At 47.9% G+C, this 18,788-nt stretch overlaps 1 protein-coding gene across 1 annotated transcript; it reads left to right on the top strand.

Moving 5' to 3' along the window:
- The first annotated feature begins 14,095 nt into the window (after window positions 1-14,095).
- Window positions 14,096-17,394, top strand: Scgb1a1 (secretoglobin family 1A member 1). The gene is made up of 3 exons (XM_021651824.2): window positions 14,096-14,251; window positions 16,342-16,529; window positions 17,230-17,394. Exons 1-3 carry the CDS (start codon window positions 14,197-14,199, stop codon window positions 17,275-17,277), a joined length of 291 nt encoding a protein of 96 aa, XP_021507499.1. The 5' UTR covers window positions 14,096-14,196; the 3' UTR covers window positions 17,278-17,394.
- Window positions 17,395-18,788: the final 1,394 nt, after the last annotated feature.

Raw genomic sequence — 18,788 nt, 5'->3', positions numbered from 1 at the left:
CTCTGGAAGGCAGACGCTATGCCTGCTTCTCAGATGAGAAGTCTTTCTTTGGTTCTCTTCTGAGGTAGGGTCTCACTGTGTCGCTCCAGCTTGCATGGAGCTCATTATTATGTAGACCAGGCTGGTCTCCAATTCACAGTGGTCTCCCTGCCCCTGCCCCTGCCCCTGCCCCTGCCCCTGCCCCTGCCCCTGCCCCTGCCCCTGCCCCTGCCCCTGCCTCTCAAGGACTGGGAATGCAGGCCTACACCACCACACCCAGCTTTGTGACTTTCCAAACTATCAAGCAGGGACACCAGGATATGAACCAGAGTCTGTGGGACTCCACAGGCAGGCCTGTGTGTAGGTGTGATCTCCTCTTTGGGAGCTTTTCCTCTGTCCCTCTAGTCAAACCAGAATGAAGCTGGTTTGAGTGCTGAGACCACATCTTCCTTGCTTGCAGCCCTGTCTCCAACTCATAAGGTCAAGATTCCCTTATTTATCCTGGTCTTTAAGGACAAGGAGTTAGCACCCAGCCACCATAAAGACTCTAAGATAGAGTTACCTTGACAGCATTCAAGTCAAGGACCTTGGGGAGAAAGACAGAGCAGGCAAGGCTGGTGAGGATGGAGACTGGGTAGCAAGAAGGTAAAGGCAAAATAAAGAGAGCAGGTATAGACCATGATGGTGAAGGCCCTGTGTCATGGCCCAGCCTTACAGGCCCTTTCTGGGAGTTATTTCTGTAACTGCCATGACCACTTCCATGACAAGGAAGGCCTGGGGTTATTCGTGCAGAGCAACCCTCAGGCCAAGCAAGGGGAAGCAGAGGCTGACCCTGAGCCTCTGTGTACTGGGAGTGGGTAGGATCCGAGTCCTGAGCCCCAGCAGAGGCACTGCCCTCATTCATTTAACAAACCACAGTTATGACCACAGAGCAGGAACAATACAGCCGAACTCCACCCAGAGCCCAAGCCTCCCTCCAGCCAGAGCAGGAGAGGCTAGAGCACAGTGCAGGTTTCTAAAAGACACAGCAGGTTGAACTGCATGAGTTCAACCTGGCTTTGCCTTCACACCCAGAACCACCCTAACGTTCCCAGGCACCGTTTTGGTTTCTCTTGTGTTTCCTGCCCACCACGCTGTACACCCACACCCTTCTGGACAGTGAAGAAGCCTGCTGACCCACAGACTTCTGTTTAACTACTTGAGTCTCATTCCTGGAAATCACTCCATTGGGATTAGCATCTGACCCCAGCAACAACAGCAGACCTGACACACATCTCCATCTTTACAAATGTTCAGTGAATAAAAGAACAGTAGATGGGTGGAGATGTGTCTCTGTTAGTAGAATGTTGTCTTAGCATGGATGAGGCCCTGGGTTCAATCCATACCACCAAATAAACTAGGGCTGCTTATGCACATCTGTGAGACCAGCAGCCGAGAAGTGGAGGCAGGAAAGTCATGGTTCAAAGTCACTGTCAAGGTCAAGGCCAGCTTAGGCTACTTGAGGCCATGTGGAGGTGAGGAGGGTACACTCACAAGATGGCTGAAAACAATAATGGTGCTTTCTTGTGCAGGCATAGTGACCTGGCTTGGATCTCTGGAACCCCCTCAAAAAAGTCTAAGGAAAAAATAAGACTCCACATAATTGTCCTCTCACTTCCACATGCATGCTGTGGGCACACACGGAGAAGTGCAGGTTGTGGGGGAGAAGAAAAGAGGGAAGCAGGCAGGCAGGGAAGGAGGAAAGAAGGGAGGAAACACAGCAGGGACCTCTCCAAGCTCTGCTGCTGCTTCCTTCTTGCAAGATCTGTCCTACCTCCACCAGACCCAGCTCAAAGACCCCACACACACCAGAAAGATTTTTCCAACAGCTCAGAAGTCATGTTTTTCTCCTCTGAATAGTCTTTTTCTTTTTTTCTTTCTATTTATTTGCCCACATGTTTATGCTAAGACAACCCTGGCTGTCCTGGAATTCACTATGCAGACCAGATTGCCCCAAACACACAGAGATCCTCTGCCTCTGCTTCTGGAGTGCTGGGATTGAAAGCATGTGCCATCACACCCAGCATGCTCTGAGAAATTTCTAAGAAACTGCCCATGAACTATGGTCTCATAGTCCCGCTATCTCCCACAGTACTTTGAGATCCTTGAGATAGCCCCAAGCAGCTGGGCCCAACAGACCCCAACACAAACTGCTTTGACCTCTCCTGTTCCTTAATGGACTCTGACAGCCCTCTGATGACATAAATTAGACGCCAAGAATCCACAGTAGAAAGAGAAAACCAACTCCCCAAAGTTGTCCTCTGAACTCCACATCATGGCACATGCAGAAAATGATAATAGTTTTTTTAAAAGATTTATTTATTATGTATACAATGTTGTCTGCATGTACACCTGCACACCAGAAAAAGACAGCAGGTATCATTACAGATGATTGTGAGCCACCATGTGGTTGCTGGGAACTGAACTCATGACCTCTGGAAGAGCAATCAGTGCTCTTAACCTCTGAGCCATCTCTCCAGCTCTGATAATAATAGTTTAATTTTTTTTTAATGTCTACCTGTTCATTACAGACACAATCTCTCTTTTGGAATGGTTTTGCTCTTTGGATTACTGAAACCACACGTACAGAACCTGGAAATGCAGAAGGCTGACCCCACTGGCACTGTGGTAGACTGGGGAGGGGCAGTCTCAGAGTTGCCCTCTCTAAGCCACAGAACTATTCACACAAAGCCCCCAGACCTTTTAAGGAAAAGAAAAAGAAATAGATGGCTTAATTACCTCTGTCAGGAGTGAATTGTAAGAAGGCTTCTACAGCAGCTTGGACTACGGAAGAGGTGATCACACAGAAGGTCAAGGTGACCTTTGCAGTAACTGTTCTGTTTGCCAAATTTCTAGCCGTCCCTTTAGGAACAAACTCTTCTCCTTCGAAATTCTATGAAACTAAGTTCTGTGGCCAAAGAAAGATGAAGAAGTAAAGTGTGACTTCTCAGCTACTCACACCTGTAATTTAATGATCAGACTATTGAGGCAGGGAGATTGCCAGAACTCCAAGGCTAGCCTGGGCTACAAAGTGAATTCCAGCAAGCCTGAGCTATAGAATGAGATACTGTCTCAGAAGGAGGAGGGCAACAAGATGCCTGTGCTGGCTGGTTTTACATCAACTTGACACAAGCTAGAGTTATCAGAGAGGAAGGTGCCTCAATTACGAAACTGCCCTTATAAAGGCATTTTCTTAATTAGTGATTAATGTGGAAGAGCCACGGCCCATTGTGAGTGTGGCCATCCCTGGGCTGGTGGTCCTGGGGTCTATGAGAAAGCAAGCTGAGCAAGCCATGAGGAGCAAGCCAGTAAGTGGCACCCCTCCGTGACCTCTGCATCAGCTCCTGCCTCCAGGTTCCTGCTTTGTTTGAGTTCCTGTCCCCGACTTTCTTTAGTGATAAGCGCTGATGTGGAAGCATAAGCCAAATTAACCCTTTTTTCCCCAGGTTGCTTTGGTCATGGTGTCTCATGATAGCAACAGTAAGCTGAACCAAGACTATGGCTCAGTGGGTAAGGGTGTCTACCATCAAGCCGAACAACCTGAGATCTATTCCTAGAATCTATTTGGTGGAAGAAGAGAACAACATCTCGCAAGTTATCCTCTGACCTCCATGTGTGTGTCCTGATACATGCACATACACACACACACTTACACTTAATTTAAAAACAAATGTATTAATTAACTAAAACATGAAACAAAGCAAAAGTCTTTGTTGCTCAGGATAAGGACAGGAGCAGTATTCAACTCAATTCCAGCCACCGAGCACCTGCTGTGAGCAGCGCATGGAACCTCAGGATGGAGACAGTTGACAGGCAGGATCTCTACTCCAGGCGAGGCAGATGAAAGGGACCTGGTGCTGCATGGGAAGGCGAGCAAGGCTGCCAACGGTTAGAATCAACAGTGTGGTGTAGATCATGGGTGGGGCCAGCCTCCTATGTTGAAACTCCAGATTCCCTGTTTGATGACTACGAGGCTTTGAGTAGGCTTTCTGAGCCCTGGTCTCTCATCTTTGTAATAGGACCTGAATAATTCTTCCAACCCAGTTGGAAGGATTAACTAAGATCTATCCCATTTAGCTCAACGCCTGGCAGAAGGTAGGTGTTAGTTATTGCTATTGATAGCGTGACTAATGGCACCTTGAGAGAGGGAGAGAACCTTGCAGAAGTTGCCTTTGGGCTGGGTCTTGAAGGTAAAAAAGGATTCCAGCAGGTGATGACAGCGATGGAAAATGGGTGTGCACAAAGGTATAGAGGCAAGACAACTGGGACAGTGAGATTTCTAAGTCCAGGCCCTGGGAGCAGGACGGTTCAATCATCAGACTTCAAACACTGAGGATTTCACAGATGCCTGGTCCTGAACACATCCCCCTGAACCCTCCTAATGCTCACAGATACCTGGAAGTGAGGCTGAGGGGAAAGGCTCAGAGACATGTTCATTCATTCAATAAATATTTAATACGCATCTGCTGTGTCTGGGCTCTTGGCGCAAGAAGGTGAACAAGGAAGCAGACAGTACTTGAGCCAACGTACAAAGAAGGCCACTTCACAGTGATGAAGCCACATCTTTAGTAACAGGGTGAGTGACTCAGGGTAACCAGGAAAGATTGTTGCCTACATGGGGGATGGATGAGTGACGTTGATGGCCAGAGGTAGAAATAATCCTGAGAATGCCTGGACTGAGGGAAAGCAAGAGAAAGGTCTAAACAAGGCAAGTATTCCTTACATCACCAGGGCCCTGGGGTTGGGAAGAAACGGACAAGCTGAGGCCAGGGAGGCACATGGAGGTAGGGTCCTGTGGGGCCTTGAGTAGAATCGTAAGTATTCCAGGAAGCCAAGGAGGTTTTGAAATTACTAAGGTAAAGCCACCATGTTCTGACATTATTTTGTGTCTGCTCAGACAGTTCTTGGGCCTCCGCCCACCTCCCGGCAACAGTCACATCTGCCTTGGCAACACATTTGAGATATCCATGGCCTTGACCGTGGTCCAGATGTATTAACCAAAATAATTGGCAGGTTGTGTCTAAAATAACTACTGTGCTCTGCCAGGAATGAACATTTCAAGGTTACTCTGACCCTCATCCAACTTTGATGTATCTTTATGGGTTTTGTCATTAAAAACTCTGTATCCCTGAACTTGGGCACCAGGAGACTTTCCAGCGGCTCAAGCCTGCTCTCCGTCTTGGCCACCAATGAAAGGACGCAAATTTCTTAACCAGCTTGGTTGTCAAGAACCATCTCTCACGGATCTGTATGGTTTTACCCAAAGAAGTGACGTAACCTGGTGTATACACTCCGAAACAGTCACGCCGGGGCCGGGAATGGAGCTCAGCTGGTGAGTACCTACTGCTGCCCGCTGTAGGTACTTTCCTGTGGCCGTGACAAAGCACCATGACCAGACGCAACTAATAAGAGGGTTTTTCGCGCCAGACTCCATCATGGTGGGGAGGCACAGCAGCAAGTGGTAGCCGTGGAGACAGGAGCGGGAAGCTGAGAGCTCACATCTTCAATTGCAAGCGCACAGCACAGCAGAGAAGTAAGATGAGGTGATGCTCTCAAAGGCCACCCACATGACATACATCCTCCAAAAGGGCTGCATCCCCTAAACACATCCCCCTGGGGACCGGTCAAACGCCTGTGGAGGAGGACAGTTCTCGTTCAAGCCACCTAACGTACAGGAGGCCCTGGACCCCTAGCACCAGCTACACTAGGTGTGGTAATGCACATGTATAACCTCAGCACTTGGAAGGTAGAGGCGGAAGGATCAGGAGTTCAAGATTATCCTCCACTAACTACATAGTACATTGAAGGCCAACCTCCCTCCTCAGCAGCAACAACAAAAATCACTCCAGCTGGTGGGGAAAACAGGATCTAAGTGTGGACTTGAAGCCCACGCTGAAGTAGAGCGCCAAGAAGGCAGTCTCTCTATGTCACCTCCAGGCTAGGTCTCAGGTCTGGCACTGTCCCGTCCTGAGCAGCTGTGGCACAGGCTGCTGACAATCGTCTCTCGCCTGACTGAGGCAGCTGTTTTCAGCCTCTGGGACTGAGGAATGCTTGCTCCCCTCTTATCGTCTTTCCTGGCACTCTGGATCCACCCAGAGAAAGAAGCACAGTAACTTCAGAGGAAAGCAAGTTACAGCCAGTTCTGGTTGTTTTTCTGCGTTTTTACAAGGCTCCAAGGCTCCATTAAGCTCAGAGCATAAGCTATGTTTGCTCATATGACCATAGAGAGAGAGAGCTATAGCTTGGCCCCACAGGAAGATCCCTGAGCTGAGTAGCCAGGCCCCCATTTTCAAAGCCTGTTTCTACCACTAACTGTGGAGGCAACCTTTGATAAATATGCTCTCCAGAATCCACAAGGTAGAGTAAATTTTCTCCATAGCCCTCCCACTCTTTCGGATCAAAGACTCCTCCGAGAGTTCTTGGGAGCTCAGACCTGGGGTAGGTCAGAAGCAGTTGTTAAGAATTACCTGACCTTTAATCCCAGCACTTGAGAGGCAAAGGCAGAGGGAATCTCTATGAGTTCAAGGCCAGCAAGCCCAGTTTACATAGTGAGTTCCAAGCCAGCTGAGATTCATAGAGGCACCCTGTCTCAAAGAGGAGAAGGAAGAGGAAGAGGATTCTGAGCTAGTCTTTGGTAGAGGAACATTCTAGAAGTGTTAACCCATATGATTTTCTTTTCCTTTTATTTTCCTTTCTTCTCTTAGCTCTTCCCTGAATCAGGCATCCTAGGGGGCCCCAGGGAAGAACTGTGAAAGAACAAAGCAATGAAAGGGAAAGTCTTTTCCTGGCTTTTACAATTCAGATGACAGCTGGGTCTACTGAGTGTGGAAAACCCTCCAGGTGCCAGCTGTGTGTAAGAGGCAGAGCTCGGAACCCTGCCACATGCCAATTGAAAAGGATTCCCAGGACGGAGGGCGGAGGGCGGGTGGGGCGTGGAAAAGCAAGTGCTGGTACGCCCCACTGATGCCTTCTCTTCCCTCAGGTTCAGGCAGGAAAAGGACTTTAAGACAACCTGGAGGGGGGGGGGTCATTGGAACTAGAAGCAGAGAAAGAAGAGTGCAAATATAACTGACTGCAAATATTATCAAAATATGAACACATATTGCTGCTTGTGACAGCTCACTCCTTTAATCTCAATACTCAGGAGGCAGAGACAGGTGGGCCTCTGTGAATCTGAGGCCAGCCTGGTCTACATAGTGAGTTCCAGGCCAGCCAGGGCTACCTCTGCACATTAGATTCTAGCTCAAAACAAACAAACAAAAATTAACTTTAAAGTTAAAAAATAAAAACATATTCATGTACAATTTTTAATTTTTTTTTCGAGACAGGGTTTCTCTGTGTTGCCTTGGCTGTCCTGGACTGATTCGGTAGACCAGGCTGGCCTCAAACTCAGAGATCCCCCTGCCTCTGCCTCCCCGAGTGTTGGGATTACAGGCTTGCACCATCACACCCAGCTTGGAATTTTTATTTTTAAATGGACAAAGTGTAATATTTCTATCCAGTAAGTTAACATTGTAGGTCACCTGGGAAATGGCTTACTGAATTTTTGTATCTTTAGAGCTAAGATACATTCTTTTTGGATTGTTATTTGTTTTAGAATAAATCAAGGGCTGGGGATGTGGCTCAGTTGTACTTTACCTAATGTGCATAAAATATGAGTTTAACCCCTAGCAACACATAGGAGAACTAGGGGAAGTTCAAGATCCTCCTTGACTACCTAGTGAGTTCAAAGACAGCCCAAGGTTTGTGAGATCCTATCCCAAAAGTAAAAACTGAATTAAATTAGAAACAATACAATTTAGTAATTGCTCCAAAAATGTGCCTTGTACAGTATTTTTGATTTTGAGAAAATTTGCTTATATTGATTTACTAGCTATTCACGTAACACTTAACATATCAGACTATAACCAAAAACACCAAAGGACAACTAGATAAACATGCAGGCCGTTGAATAAACATTTGTGTTTTCATACATATTCGTGTGTGTTCTGGCTTTTCTTTATTTTTATTGGCATGGCTTTATAGACACTTAGTTCCCAGGACTCAGCACAGCACAGCAGCAGCCAGACTGCTGAGCACACAAGATGACCATGATCAAATTTAGATCCCCCTAGCATATGGAAAGCTTGCAAATGAACTCCTATTTTAGGGCTGGTGAAACGGCTCAGAAGTTAAAGGCACTTGCCTCCAGTCGTGACAACTTGAGTACAATCGCCTGGACCCATATGATGACTCCCACAAGTTGTCCTCAGATCTTTCACACTAGTGCCATGGTGTGTGCATGTGTACCCCCCCACACACACACACACATTTTTTTAATTTAATTTAATTATCTTCTATTTTAGTTAACAGTATACTAAGCTGACTATAAGTTTTCTGTTATGTGTTATGTATTGTGTGATATACAATGTATTATGCCATATGTCTGTTATATGTAAAATATATAAACATAAGAATGAAACAATATTAGTTAGAAAATATAAGATACAGGTGATAGATAAAAGATTAGATTAGGTAGAAAAGAGAAGTGCTACTTCATTTGGGAGCCCCTCTTTTGGGGACCTTGAATCATCCTGCACATAATGTTGGACTAAAATTGATTGACATGGTAGGGAAGCGTCAGTCCGTTGGCTAGGGAAGCAGCTTTGGAGCCTCACCAGATTCCTCATGGCGAGACGTCAGCTGGTCCTCAGAATCTTGGAGCCTAAAGAACCCGTGATCCTCACCCTGTCCCCTTTCCATAGACGAGAGCTGGAGCTGTGCTGGACCACTTTGCCAATCAACAACTGAGCTTGGTGCTGCTCTAGCTCTGCCACCACGTCAGCACGTCTTCGCTGTGGTGGCCAGCTAAGAGCAGCGATACATAACCCACAGTTCACACCGGGGACGGGGGAGCCTCAGCAGTGACTAGCCAAATATATGAATGGATACAAGCTCAGAGCAAGCAAGGTGGTAGAGGGTTTACAGGCACGGAGGGCAGAACCCAAGTGACTCACTGGAGAAGAAAGAACCTGCAGAGGTTGGCAACAGAGTGAGTGAGCATCCTGGGAAAGGTCAACAAGAGAACTGTGTTGTTCTGTCAACCTCCAAATCCCCAGAGCAAGCCTGAGGAAGGGAAAGGAACCAGTTTCCATCCTGCGGAACAGAGAGTCCCAGCTGCTTCTTCATCCACACCCCTCAAAGGTAACTTAACCTGCTGGTTCTGCTGGGACACCCTTGCCAGGCACGTCCCCAGCTCTCACTCTCTGCCCCACCTTTCCATCCCCAAACTTCAGTTCAGTCACACCTCCTTGAGACAGTGCCTACCTAGTTGGGGAGCCAAGAAAGCACCCAGATTTGTAATGTAGCAAAGCCTACTTCCACCCTCCCTAAAGCCCTTGGGCTCTAGGAACAGAGAGAGCCAAGTCATTTCATGCCTGAGTAGAACTGGCAGCTAGAGAGTGGTGTTTAACCACAAGATGCCACCCTGTAACCTTGAAGGACACATATGTGCTGAATAGATGTTTGTGGGCTAAGTGACAAATTGAAATAAACAATCAAAAACAGCCAAAACTTTCTGGTGCTCAGAACAGTTGACAGCTCAGCCTATGATGACATCTTCCTCCTTCTTTCCCAGCTCCCCAGCCTTGACCATTACCTGCAACACCCCTTTTCCTGTTGGAATAGATGGACATCCAGGCTTGAGAGACCCAACACCAACAAGGGCCTGTCTAAATCCAGGCATGTCCCCTAGAGAAAGAGCCCATAGGGCAAAAGGCAAACACAGTATGGCTTATTAGGGCAAAAAAACTAGAAACTAGTGTCATCAACAAGGTAGTGGCAAATTAAATCATAGCAGAGCCACGCAACCTGACCATCTATAGCACGAGAGAAGATCGTGTGTTTAGAAGTAGCACGATCTCAGTGGTAAAAATGCTTGCTGTGCATTCACTCATAAAGAACAGTTCAGTTCCTCAGTGTTAACGCCAGGCATTGTGGCACACAGTAGGAACCCAAGCATTGGGTGGGAGGACACAAGGGGACCCATGGGACCCAGGATCCAGCCACCCAGCACCTAGACAAAATGATGAGTTCCAAGTTCAGTGAGAGACCCTGTCTCAAAAAATAAAGTGTAGTCTGGTATGGTACCACACACCTTTAATCTGAGCACTCAAGAGGTGGAGCTCTGTGAGTTCAAGGACAGTCTGGTCTATATAGTGAACCAGCCATGGCTACATAGAGACCCTGTCTCAAAAACCAAGAAAGACAATGGAAGACAGTAGATGTCAATCTCTGGCCTCTAAACATACCCACTCAGGCTAGTGCACCAGCACACACACACACACACATACACACACACATTTCAAAAGACAATACAAGACAGAACATTCAATGGGAAAAGCTAGATCAAGAGTTCGAGGCTGCCTTAGTTTCACAGCAAGTTCCAGGCCAACTTAGGCTGCATGAGACCTTGTCTTTAAAAACAGATGAGCAGTGAGGTAATAGAGGGGTTTAGCAGACAAAGGTACTTGCTATACAAGTCCGATGACCTGAGTTCAATCCATGGAACGAGAGAACCAACTCCACAAAGCTTTCTACACGTAGGCCCTAGGGCACGTGCACACACAACAAAAGTAAGTGAAAAGTCAGACAAAATTAAACAAGCAAAAAAGAAGCGCACGGTCCTTACAGGAAGTGTAAGTTAGCTCTAAGCTTTTTGAAGGAGATTGCACTGGATTTGCTCTAATCCTAGGTAGAGACTGCAGTTTAGCTTAATTTAAACTTTAAACTGCACATCTCCACGTAACTGTGTCCTAGTCGGACTGAGCTATGGCTAATAGCTTAAATTCTGTCATCTAGATAAATATCCACCGACAACAATTTAGAGATCTCCTTTCCACATTTTAGAGTCAATGGGATGGCTGTACGGCTGATGGTTTGAACAGGAATGGCCCCCAAAGATTTATACGCTGGAATTCTCGGCCCATTGGGAGTGGCACTATTAGGAGGCATGGTCTTGTTGGAGTAGGTGTGGCCTTGCGGAGGGAAGTGCGTCACTGTGAGAGTGGGCTTTGAGGTCTCTGAAGCTCAAATCAGTCCTCTTCGTCCTCCCCGCTGATCCGGATGGAGAGCTCTCAGCTGCTTCTACAGCACCATGTTAGTCTGCAAGCCACCATGCTTCCCTCCGTGACGGTAATGGACTGAACTTCTCAACGCTGGGCTAAACCTCTGCAGCCAGTCCAGGTTAAATCTTTTCCTTCATAAGAGCTGCCACGGGCTGGGCATTGGTGATGCACACCTTTAATCCCAGCGCTCGGGAGGCAGAGGCAGGAGGATCTCTGTGAGTCTGTGTCTCTTCACAGCAATAAAACCTTAACTAAGACAATGACCATTATTTTAGGTCCTCTAAAAAAGCTCAAAGGGGGCCTGGAGAGGGAGATGGTTCAGTGGTTAAGCACATTGGCTGCTCTTCCTGAGGACCTGGGTCCAGCTTCCCACACCTCTTTGGCAGCTTACAGCTGGCTGTAACTCCAGTTTTAGGGGATTTCAGGCATGTACATTGTACACAGACATACATACAGGCAGAACACCTATACACATAAAATAAAATTTAAAATAATATTTTAAAAAAAGAAAAGTCCTATGGATCTGGGCATCATCACTGCTAAGCAAAACAAACTCACTCAGAAGGTACCAAGCCCTTCCTATAAGGGTTCTAAATCAATGCAGGGGTCAGCCTTGGGGCAGAAGAAAATGAATCAAACTCATGAGGGAAAATCTGCTCTGTTTGACAGCTGTTTCCTGAGTAATCTCAGAGCTAGCCTCTGGGGGAGGACGTGGAGAAGGGCCTCTACAGCTTGCCCCACAGTTGACCTCATGAGCTGACCCCAGCTCATGTGGTCTGACCAGTTCTTCTGCAGCCCAGTCCTTCTATGGCTCAGAATGGCCCACCCAGAGCCTCCAACCTTCTTCTTGAACCATGCTGAGACTTGTTCCCCAGCTTCTGCCTTTGGGGATAGGCTAAGCACTAAAGCCTGGTCTTAGGCAATACCTCCTAGCAGTACGTGGTGGAAGCTACCATACTGGGCTTCACCCAGGGAGGGCTTCACCCCTCCCTCCTGCCATTGCCACCAGAGTCATAAGGGAGAACAGGAAAGGGGTTCACTAGGAGACACTGAACATGGCCCAGCAACATGGCACCCACATGCATACTCACGTGTTATCCACACACACCACTGGTGTGAGGGAAGGGTCGGTTGACCTAGGGACTTAAGAATCCAAATACCCAAGCAAAGCATCCAAGCCCATCAGTCCCCCCAGACTCTGAGTGAGGCTCCTCCTGACCTTTTCTAAAATCAGGCCCCACGTACCTATATCACTCCAAAAGACCTCAAAGCTCTCCATCAATCTAGGGATCAAGGCTCTCCAGAACCAGTCACAGCTAATGCAGGACATCAGCAGGGTAGAGGGACCAGTAGGAGATGTGCCAATTCAGTACCACCTACTGGTAACCAAGTGGCTTCTCTTTCCCAGAGAGTTTGACTTTTGACAGTATACCTGCCCCCAATGCAACTACAGATGGCAGTCCCTAGCCTTCCCCAGGTGCTAAGCAAGCTTAGGGCTCTAGCCTGTAAGTCAAAGTGTGGGGTGGGTGGGTGGGTGACATGCTTTAGGGCCTTGGATGACACATTCCTGTGGAGGTTCAGGGAAGCAGGAGTTTCACAGATCCCAGGGCAGGGGAAAGGCCCACTGCTGCCGAGCAGGGCTCTCCCAAAAACCAGGACGGAAGAGCCTGTCTGATACTCTTGCTGGTAGCAAACTGAGGACCACCCCCACCCCAAGGCCAACCTCCATCTTCTGCCCACTGAGGCATCACCCAGGAACAGCACTGTGTTTTCACGACCTGAGCCAGAAGCCCACTCAGAAAGGAAGAGTGAGGTATGGAGAGGAGAGAAGAAGCCCATAAGGCAAAGCTCTGCAGCTTGGGCAAAGTCTGAAGTTACTGGAAGCTGGAGGCTCTCGGCTGACCACACTTCTCACAACTTCTATGAGGAAGTTCATGAGGGGCTCCTGAGATGCCTCTCCAGGTCTTCCCCAATTTTCAGTCCCACTGCACTATAGTAGGTACCAAGCATCTATTGAGTAAGTGGATGGATGAACATTTGAAACAATCTAGATGTCTGAATAGGATTTGTGGAAATGGAGAATGACTGGGGAGTGCAAGCTGGAAGCAGAGAGACCGGAGAAGGTGTTGATTTCAAGCAAGCCAGGTTACATGCTAAGACACAGGGCACCAGAGAAGTCAAAGAGTAAACACTGAAGGAGGCCATGGGAAGCAAGGAGGCTAAGCTGAAGCCTGGGAATTACTAACACTTGAGAACTGTCAACATCAAGAAAGAATAAGAAAGAATGTCCAAGGAAGGAAAACAGGAAAGAGCCAAGTGTGGGAGAGCCTGGGAGAGGATAGGGCAAGAAGGAGGATGCTATAGGGTAAAGGTCAGGGAGAGGTCAGGTCAAGACTGAAGGTGCCCTCAACTGGCCATCAGAAGGACAGGGCTTAAGGAAGGCTTTGGGTAGGAACAGACCTAGCGTGCCTGATCGGGGACCAGAGTCTCTGATGTGTACTATGGAAAAGTTTTCATTTGTTCACATCTGCTGTGTTCAGGATCCAGCGTGCCTGATGATGGCCAAGAATAAAGGGACCTTTGTGGCATGAAGTCTAGATACCTTCGTTACAGGAAGACAGGAGGAGCGCCGTGGCATCTTAGAATCCTCAGTCTTTGCCCTTCCCTGTGACTGGTGGAGGGCCTCCAGCCTCAGGTTCTCCAGGGTTAGCAACTGCTTCCTGGAATCCAGAGGGCTCAGTGCTTGACTTCAGAGAGAGGACGCAGGTGTCCACACTTCCACGACTTCTGACTTGAGTTACCCCCACCCCAGCTGCCTGAACGCCCCACAAGTGCCCTGTTATGTGAACTCAGTTTCAATGGGAACAGAAACCGGGTTTAAGAAAAGAAATTATTTGCTTACTCCACAGAGAAGATGACCGAGTCAATAAGGCAATATCTTAAGTGGAGCCCAGTCCCTGCCCCCCTACCTCTTGTGAGCTGCCTAGAACATATAAAACCTGGTCTGTGCACCCATACACACACACAATCCCACCCGACATCCACAGACAGCCAGAGCCTCTCAGTCTCCACCATGAAGATAACCATCCTAACCACTGTGGTCATGCTGTCCATCTGCTGCAGCTCAGGTGAGTGCCCAGGTCCCTTTCTCAAGGACAGAAGGATGTGGCCAATCCCTCTGTGGTTTGCTGGGTAGAGAGAATGCTGAGCCTCAGAAACATGGAGTCTAGTGACCAATGCTACTTTGTGACTTGGGGGGAAACATTGAGCTCTAGAAAGCCCAGAATCTCAACTTTCTAATCCTGAACCCCTGTGCTTCCGGGGACTAGGGAAACCTGGTCAGGGGAGCTGGGGAGAGCCAAGAGAGCTCTTCTAGACCAGCATATCCATCTGAAAATGGAGTAGGAATACGGGGCCCTTTGAAGCCCAGACTAGGACTGGCTCAAGATGCTAAGAGACCTTGATACAGCCTCCAGGTTAGGGAGGGTCCCCACTCAACTCTGGTAGTCAGTCTAGAAAGGGAAATACAGAGATTTATGTCCTCAAACCCAAGTCTCCTGTTCTGGGACAAAAGGAATATTCCAGAAAGAGCTCTTCCCTTTGGGAAACTGCCAACTCTGGGTGGAATTTTCTAAACATTCTGTCCTCTGGAAAAAGGATTAGAGGTCTCTGAATAGTTGTTGCTATCACCATGGAGAAAGGAATGGGAAATGAGAGAGGGAGGGAGGCAAGGATGGATAGAGAGAGGGAGGGAGAAGAGAGGAGACAGGTGTCTTGTGCTTTGAGAATGGAGTTGGGAAGATTTTTCTCTCCATCAGCTTCCCCCACTCCCCTCTGATAATACTGTGTTGTTTTTCTAAAATCAACCCCTAATTAATGTACTTGAAAAGGTTAATAATGCTCATGGGTACAGATTTTATGACCAAAGGGATTTAGACCCCAGACAACAAGGCGGGGGGGGGGGGGGGCAGCTGTTTTTAATCAAGCTGTTTTTATTTGCTTTTACGGGGAAAGATATCATTTTGGATTAAGATGGTCTATTAATTAGATATCAGTGTTATACCTCTGATGGTGGGTGGCTCAGCAAGACAAAGCTAAAATATGTGAAGGGGGGAACTGGAGAATGTTTGCATATTGATGTGTTGACTTTTTAAAACTCTGATAGTAAAACTAGTTAATACTACCTACAATGCGCTAGTCACCACCCTCTGCCATTTCACACACTATTCTTTTCATTTTCATAACAACCCCACAAAGTAGGTATTGTGCCCATTTTGCAGATTAGAAAACCGAAACACTGGAAAATGAAGCACCCTGCTGGGTGACATCATGCAGGGAGTTTAAGTTGGAATAACCATTGTTTTTGGTTTTGAGACAGGGTCTCCTTCTGGTCTGAATTCACGGCCATCCAACTTCAGCCTCCTCAGTGCTGTGAGTTATCATACCCAGCTAGCATGGCCATTAGCTGGAGTGGCTCTTTGGAGTAAGAGTGGCCTCAGGAATAGGGTCCTGAGTCAGAGCAGTAAAGTCAAATTTGCAAACAATGCAGGGAATTCCAGGTGGGGGGTGGGGGGTGCAGAGACTGAGACTAGGTTAGAAGATGGAAGCAATCAGGGAGGAAATCATGTTCACAGGAGTAGGCACCCGGGCACACAGCACAATCCAAAGAGCACTGCTGTTTCAGGGAACACGGTGAGGTGAGAGAGAGGCTTGTCTGCAAACTGACTGAGCCATCAGACTAGAACCCATGTGTGCATTGATCTTCCAGGCCAGGTTTGGGGGCCATGCTTGGCTGGCCTAAGGGCTATGTCACATGCTCTCAGTAACATGGGGCACAGACCACCACTAGCCATGGTGAGGAGCATTCTGGTAGAAAGCAAGGCCCTCAGGGGCTTCCTCCCTGTCCCCACACTGCAAAAAACAGCCAGACCAGCAGCTTCTATTACACTCTCTGTCCAGAACAATGGTAGAAACATTGGCCAACCCAAGCCAGGAATCCAAAGGCAGCTCAGGAAAGCCACAAAAGCTGTCTGTAACCTAGAAAGTTCTCACATTGTGCCAGATTTTCAGCCGCTTGGAATCTCACCAGATCTTACATTCTACTCTATCACCCAAAGGCTGCTATCTCTTGCTGACCAGACTGGCTGGTCCAGCAGAGTGCTGGCTGGTTCTCAGAGATGAAGCAGGTTCCATGTGTTTTCTTTTGCTTGCACTCCAGCTTCTTCAGACATCTGCCCAGGATTTCTTCAAGCCCTCGAGGCCCTCTTCATGGGCACAGAGTCCAGTTATGAGGCAGCCCTGAAGCCTTTCAACCCTGGCTCAGACCTGCAAAGTGCAGGAATCCAGTTGAAGAAGCTGGTGGATACCCTCTGTGAAGAGACCAGAATAAAAATCATGAATCTCACGGTATGAAAATCCTATCACTAACATTCATTCTAAGTGGTTCCCCAACTACAGTGTCATACCATTTGGGGGATTATAAGGCTAATGAATATCCTGGTCATATTCCCTGCCCATTTGTGTGTGTGTGTGTGTGTGTGTGTGTGTGTGTGTGTGTGTGTTTTAGATGCGGTCTCTCTGAGCTAGCCTTACTGTCCTGGAGTTTTTTTTTGGGTTTTTTCTAAGAATTTTAACATTGTCTTTATTTAGTGTTAGTGTGTGTGTGTGTGCGTGTGTGTTTTAGATGGGGTCTCTCTGAGCTAGCCTTACTGTCCTATAACTCCTGGGGTTTTTTCCTAAAAATTTTAACATTTTCTTTATTTAGTGTGGGTGTGTCTGTGTGTGTTACACATGTGGAGGTCAGAGCCCAATCCTTCAGGAGTCGGTTCTTTTCTTCCACCATGTGGGTCCTATGGATCAAACTCATGGAGCCAGGTTTGATGGCAGGAGCATTTACAGCTAAGCTGCTTTGCCCAGGTTTGATGGCAGGAGCATTTACAGCTAAGCTGCTTTGCCTGCCTTTTTTATTAAAGCCTTCTAACCCTCAGTTCCTCTCAGAACTTGCGGTAGCTTTTGTCTCTGTTAAGTCTGTGCTCTACCACCCCATATACTTCTGAGGGTCACTCACTATTATGTTTGTGTGGGGTGGGGCGTTTCTTTATTCTAGGAGAAAATCCTAACAAGTCCTCTGTGTAAGCAAAATACAAAGGTCTGAAGCTCACTGGATTTCAAAGATATTCTCCTGCTAAACGCCCCTGCCATTGCCCTGTGCCTCCTTGACCTCTCCCTATCAACCCCCATTGCCTCTCTGCAATAAACTGCAAGCATCTCACTTGCCTGTGTGCACTGGTCTTTTTACGTGCCTGCTAGACCCAGAAGGTTGGTCCTGAAATGACTGAAGTGAACCAGAACTAAGGAAGGGCAATTGGGTCCTGCGCTGGGGCCACACCAGAAATCCCAGAAGGCTTCTTTCCTCTAGGCTTCTGTTATTTGCCATCAGTAGAGTGCAAAGCCCACTAGCTAGGTCCCACCATCTAGTCAATAGTTCTAACCCAGCTTGTCAGAGACCAGAGATACCGTCTCTCCTGGTCCAAGTCTGGTCCTAAATGTTACTGGATTCTAACTCCATCCTCTGGGCTTCGCTGTTCCAGCCAGGAGCCTGATGGACATTCCATTATCCCTTCCTTGTTTAATCAGCTGAGGAGACCCGTGGAATCATTCATTCCATATGCACAGGCCACGCCATCCTCCCTGGCTGCTATAACCCCAAAGGCCCCTTTACACCCTCCCAGATGCCAAGCAAGTCAATGACCACGCTCCCACCACAGGAAGTTTGATCGCTTGTAAAAATCTTAGCAGTGTTCCCACACTCCATCTTTCAAAGCATAGGGCACACTGACCATAAATGTTCAAGCCCAAGGCCCATGCCAACCCTTGTCTCCTTCTGCTAAATGCATACATCTCCGCTCCCCCGTCCTTAGTTTCTAAAAGCCAAGCCCCAACTCTGGACCTTTGTACAGGACACACAGTATATGGGCTTCCCAAAAAGGCGGTGTTGGTTGATTTAGGATTTGTCCTAATATCAGTGAGCTCCCACTGGAGCCGGGCTACACCATCCGAAGGAGTCGAAAAGGATATTGTGCAGAGAGCTGTAGAAATAGAAAGGGCTGGGGCAGAGGGCACCGGAATAAGGAGGCTGTGGAAGAGAATGCCAGCGAAGCACTTAAGAGGCTGAGTGGGCAGAGGCGGCCTCCCGCGTTGTGGCCACGAGGGGGCAGTGTAAGTCCACGCTGTCTCACCGCTCCCCTTGGGACTCAGCCACCCCACCAAGCCCTTGACTCCGCCCAAGGCGGAGCGGAATGTGAGACGTCCTTCTCCGGCATCGACCACGACTCCTAAAATTTTATTTGGGCGGAGTTTTGTTTTGTTTTTTAAAATCAGAATTCGAAGGAAAAAAGAGGGGAGGCACACGAATAGTGTGGCACGGCAGAAGCCTGCTAGTGACTGGTCAGCCCTTTTGGAATTAGCAGTAGTAATTCCACTCCCAGAAGACCCCAAAGGCCACCCTGACAGATCTAGAGATGGCTCTGAAGACCGAGAGGAGCGAGAACTGGGACTTCTGCCTCCACCTGCCGGTTTTAAAGAAGAAACTGCGACGTTACAACCTTAGCTTGGCTGGAGTTAGCAATATCTCTTTTATTTCTCCCGCAAGCCCAGAGCTCAAGC

Source organism: Meriones unguiculatus, chromosome 1 (genome assembly GCF_030254825.1).
Source record: "Meriones unguiculatus strain TT.TT164.6M chromosome 1, Bangor_MerUng_6.1, whole genome shotgun sequence".
Taxonomy (NCBI): domain Eukaryota; kingdom Metazoa; phylum Chordata; class Mammalia; order Rodentia; family Muridae; genus Meriones; species Meriones unguiculatus.
This window is presented reverse-complemented; position numbering and strand designations above follow the sequence as displayed.

Bases quoted from the DNA above. Each gene is read 5' to 3' on its own strand.
- Scgb1a1 (XM_021651824.2), top strand. From the start codon at position 14,197: ATGAAGATAACCATCCTAACCACTGTGGTCATGCTGTCCATCTGCTGC. The intron at 14,252-16,341 runs GTGAGTGCCCAG...CTTGCACTCCAG, and splicing joins GTCCATCTGCTGCAGCTCAG to CTTCTTCAGACATCTGCCCA. The intron at 16,530-17,229 runs GTATGAAAATCC...TCTTTATTCTAG, and splicing joins TAAAAATCATGAATCTCACG to GAGAAAATCCTAACAAGTCC.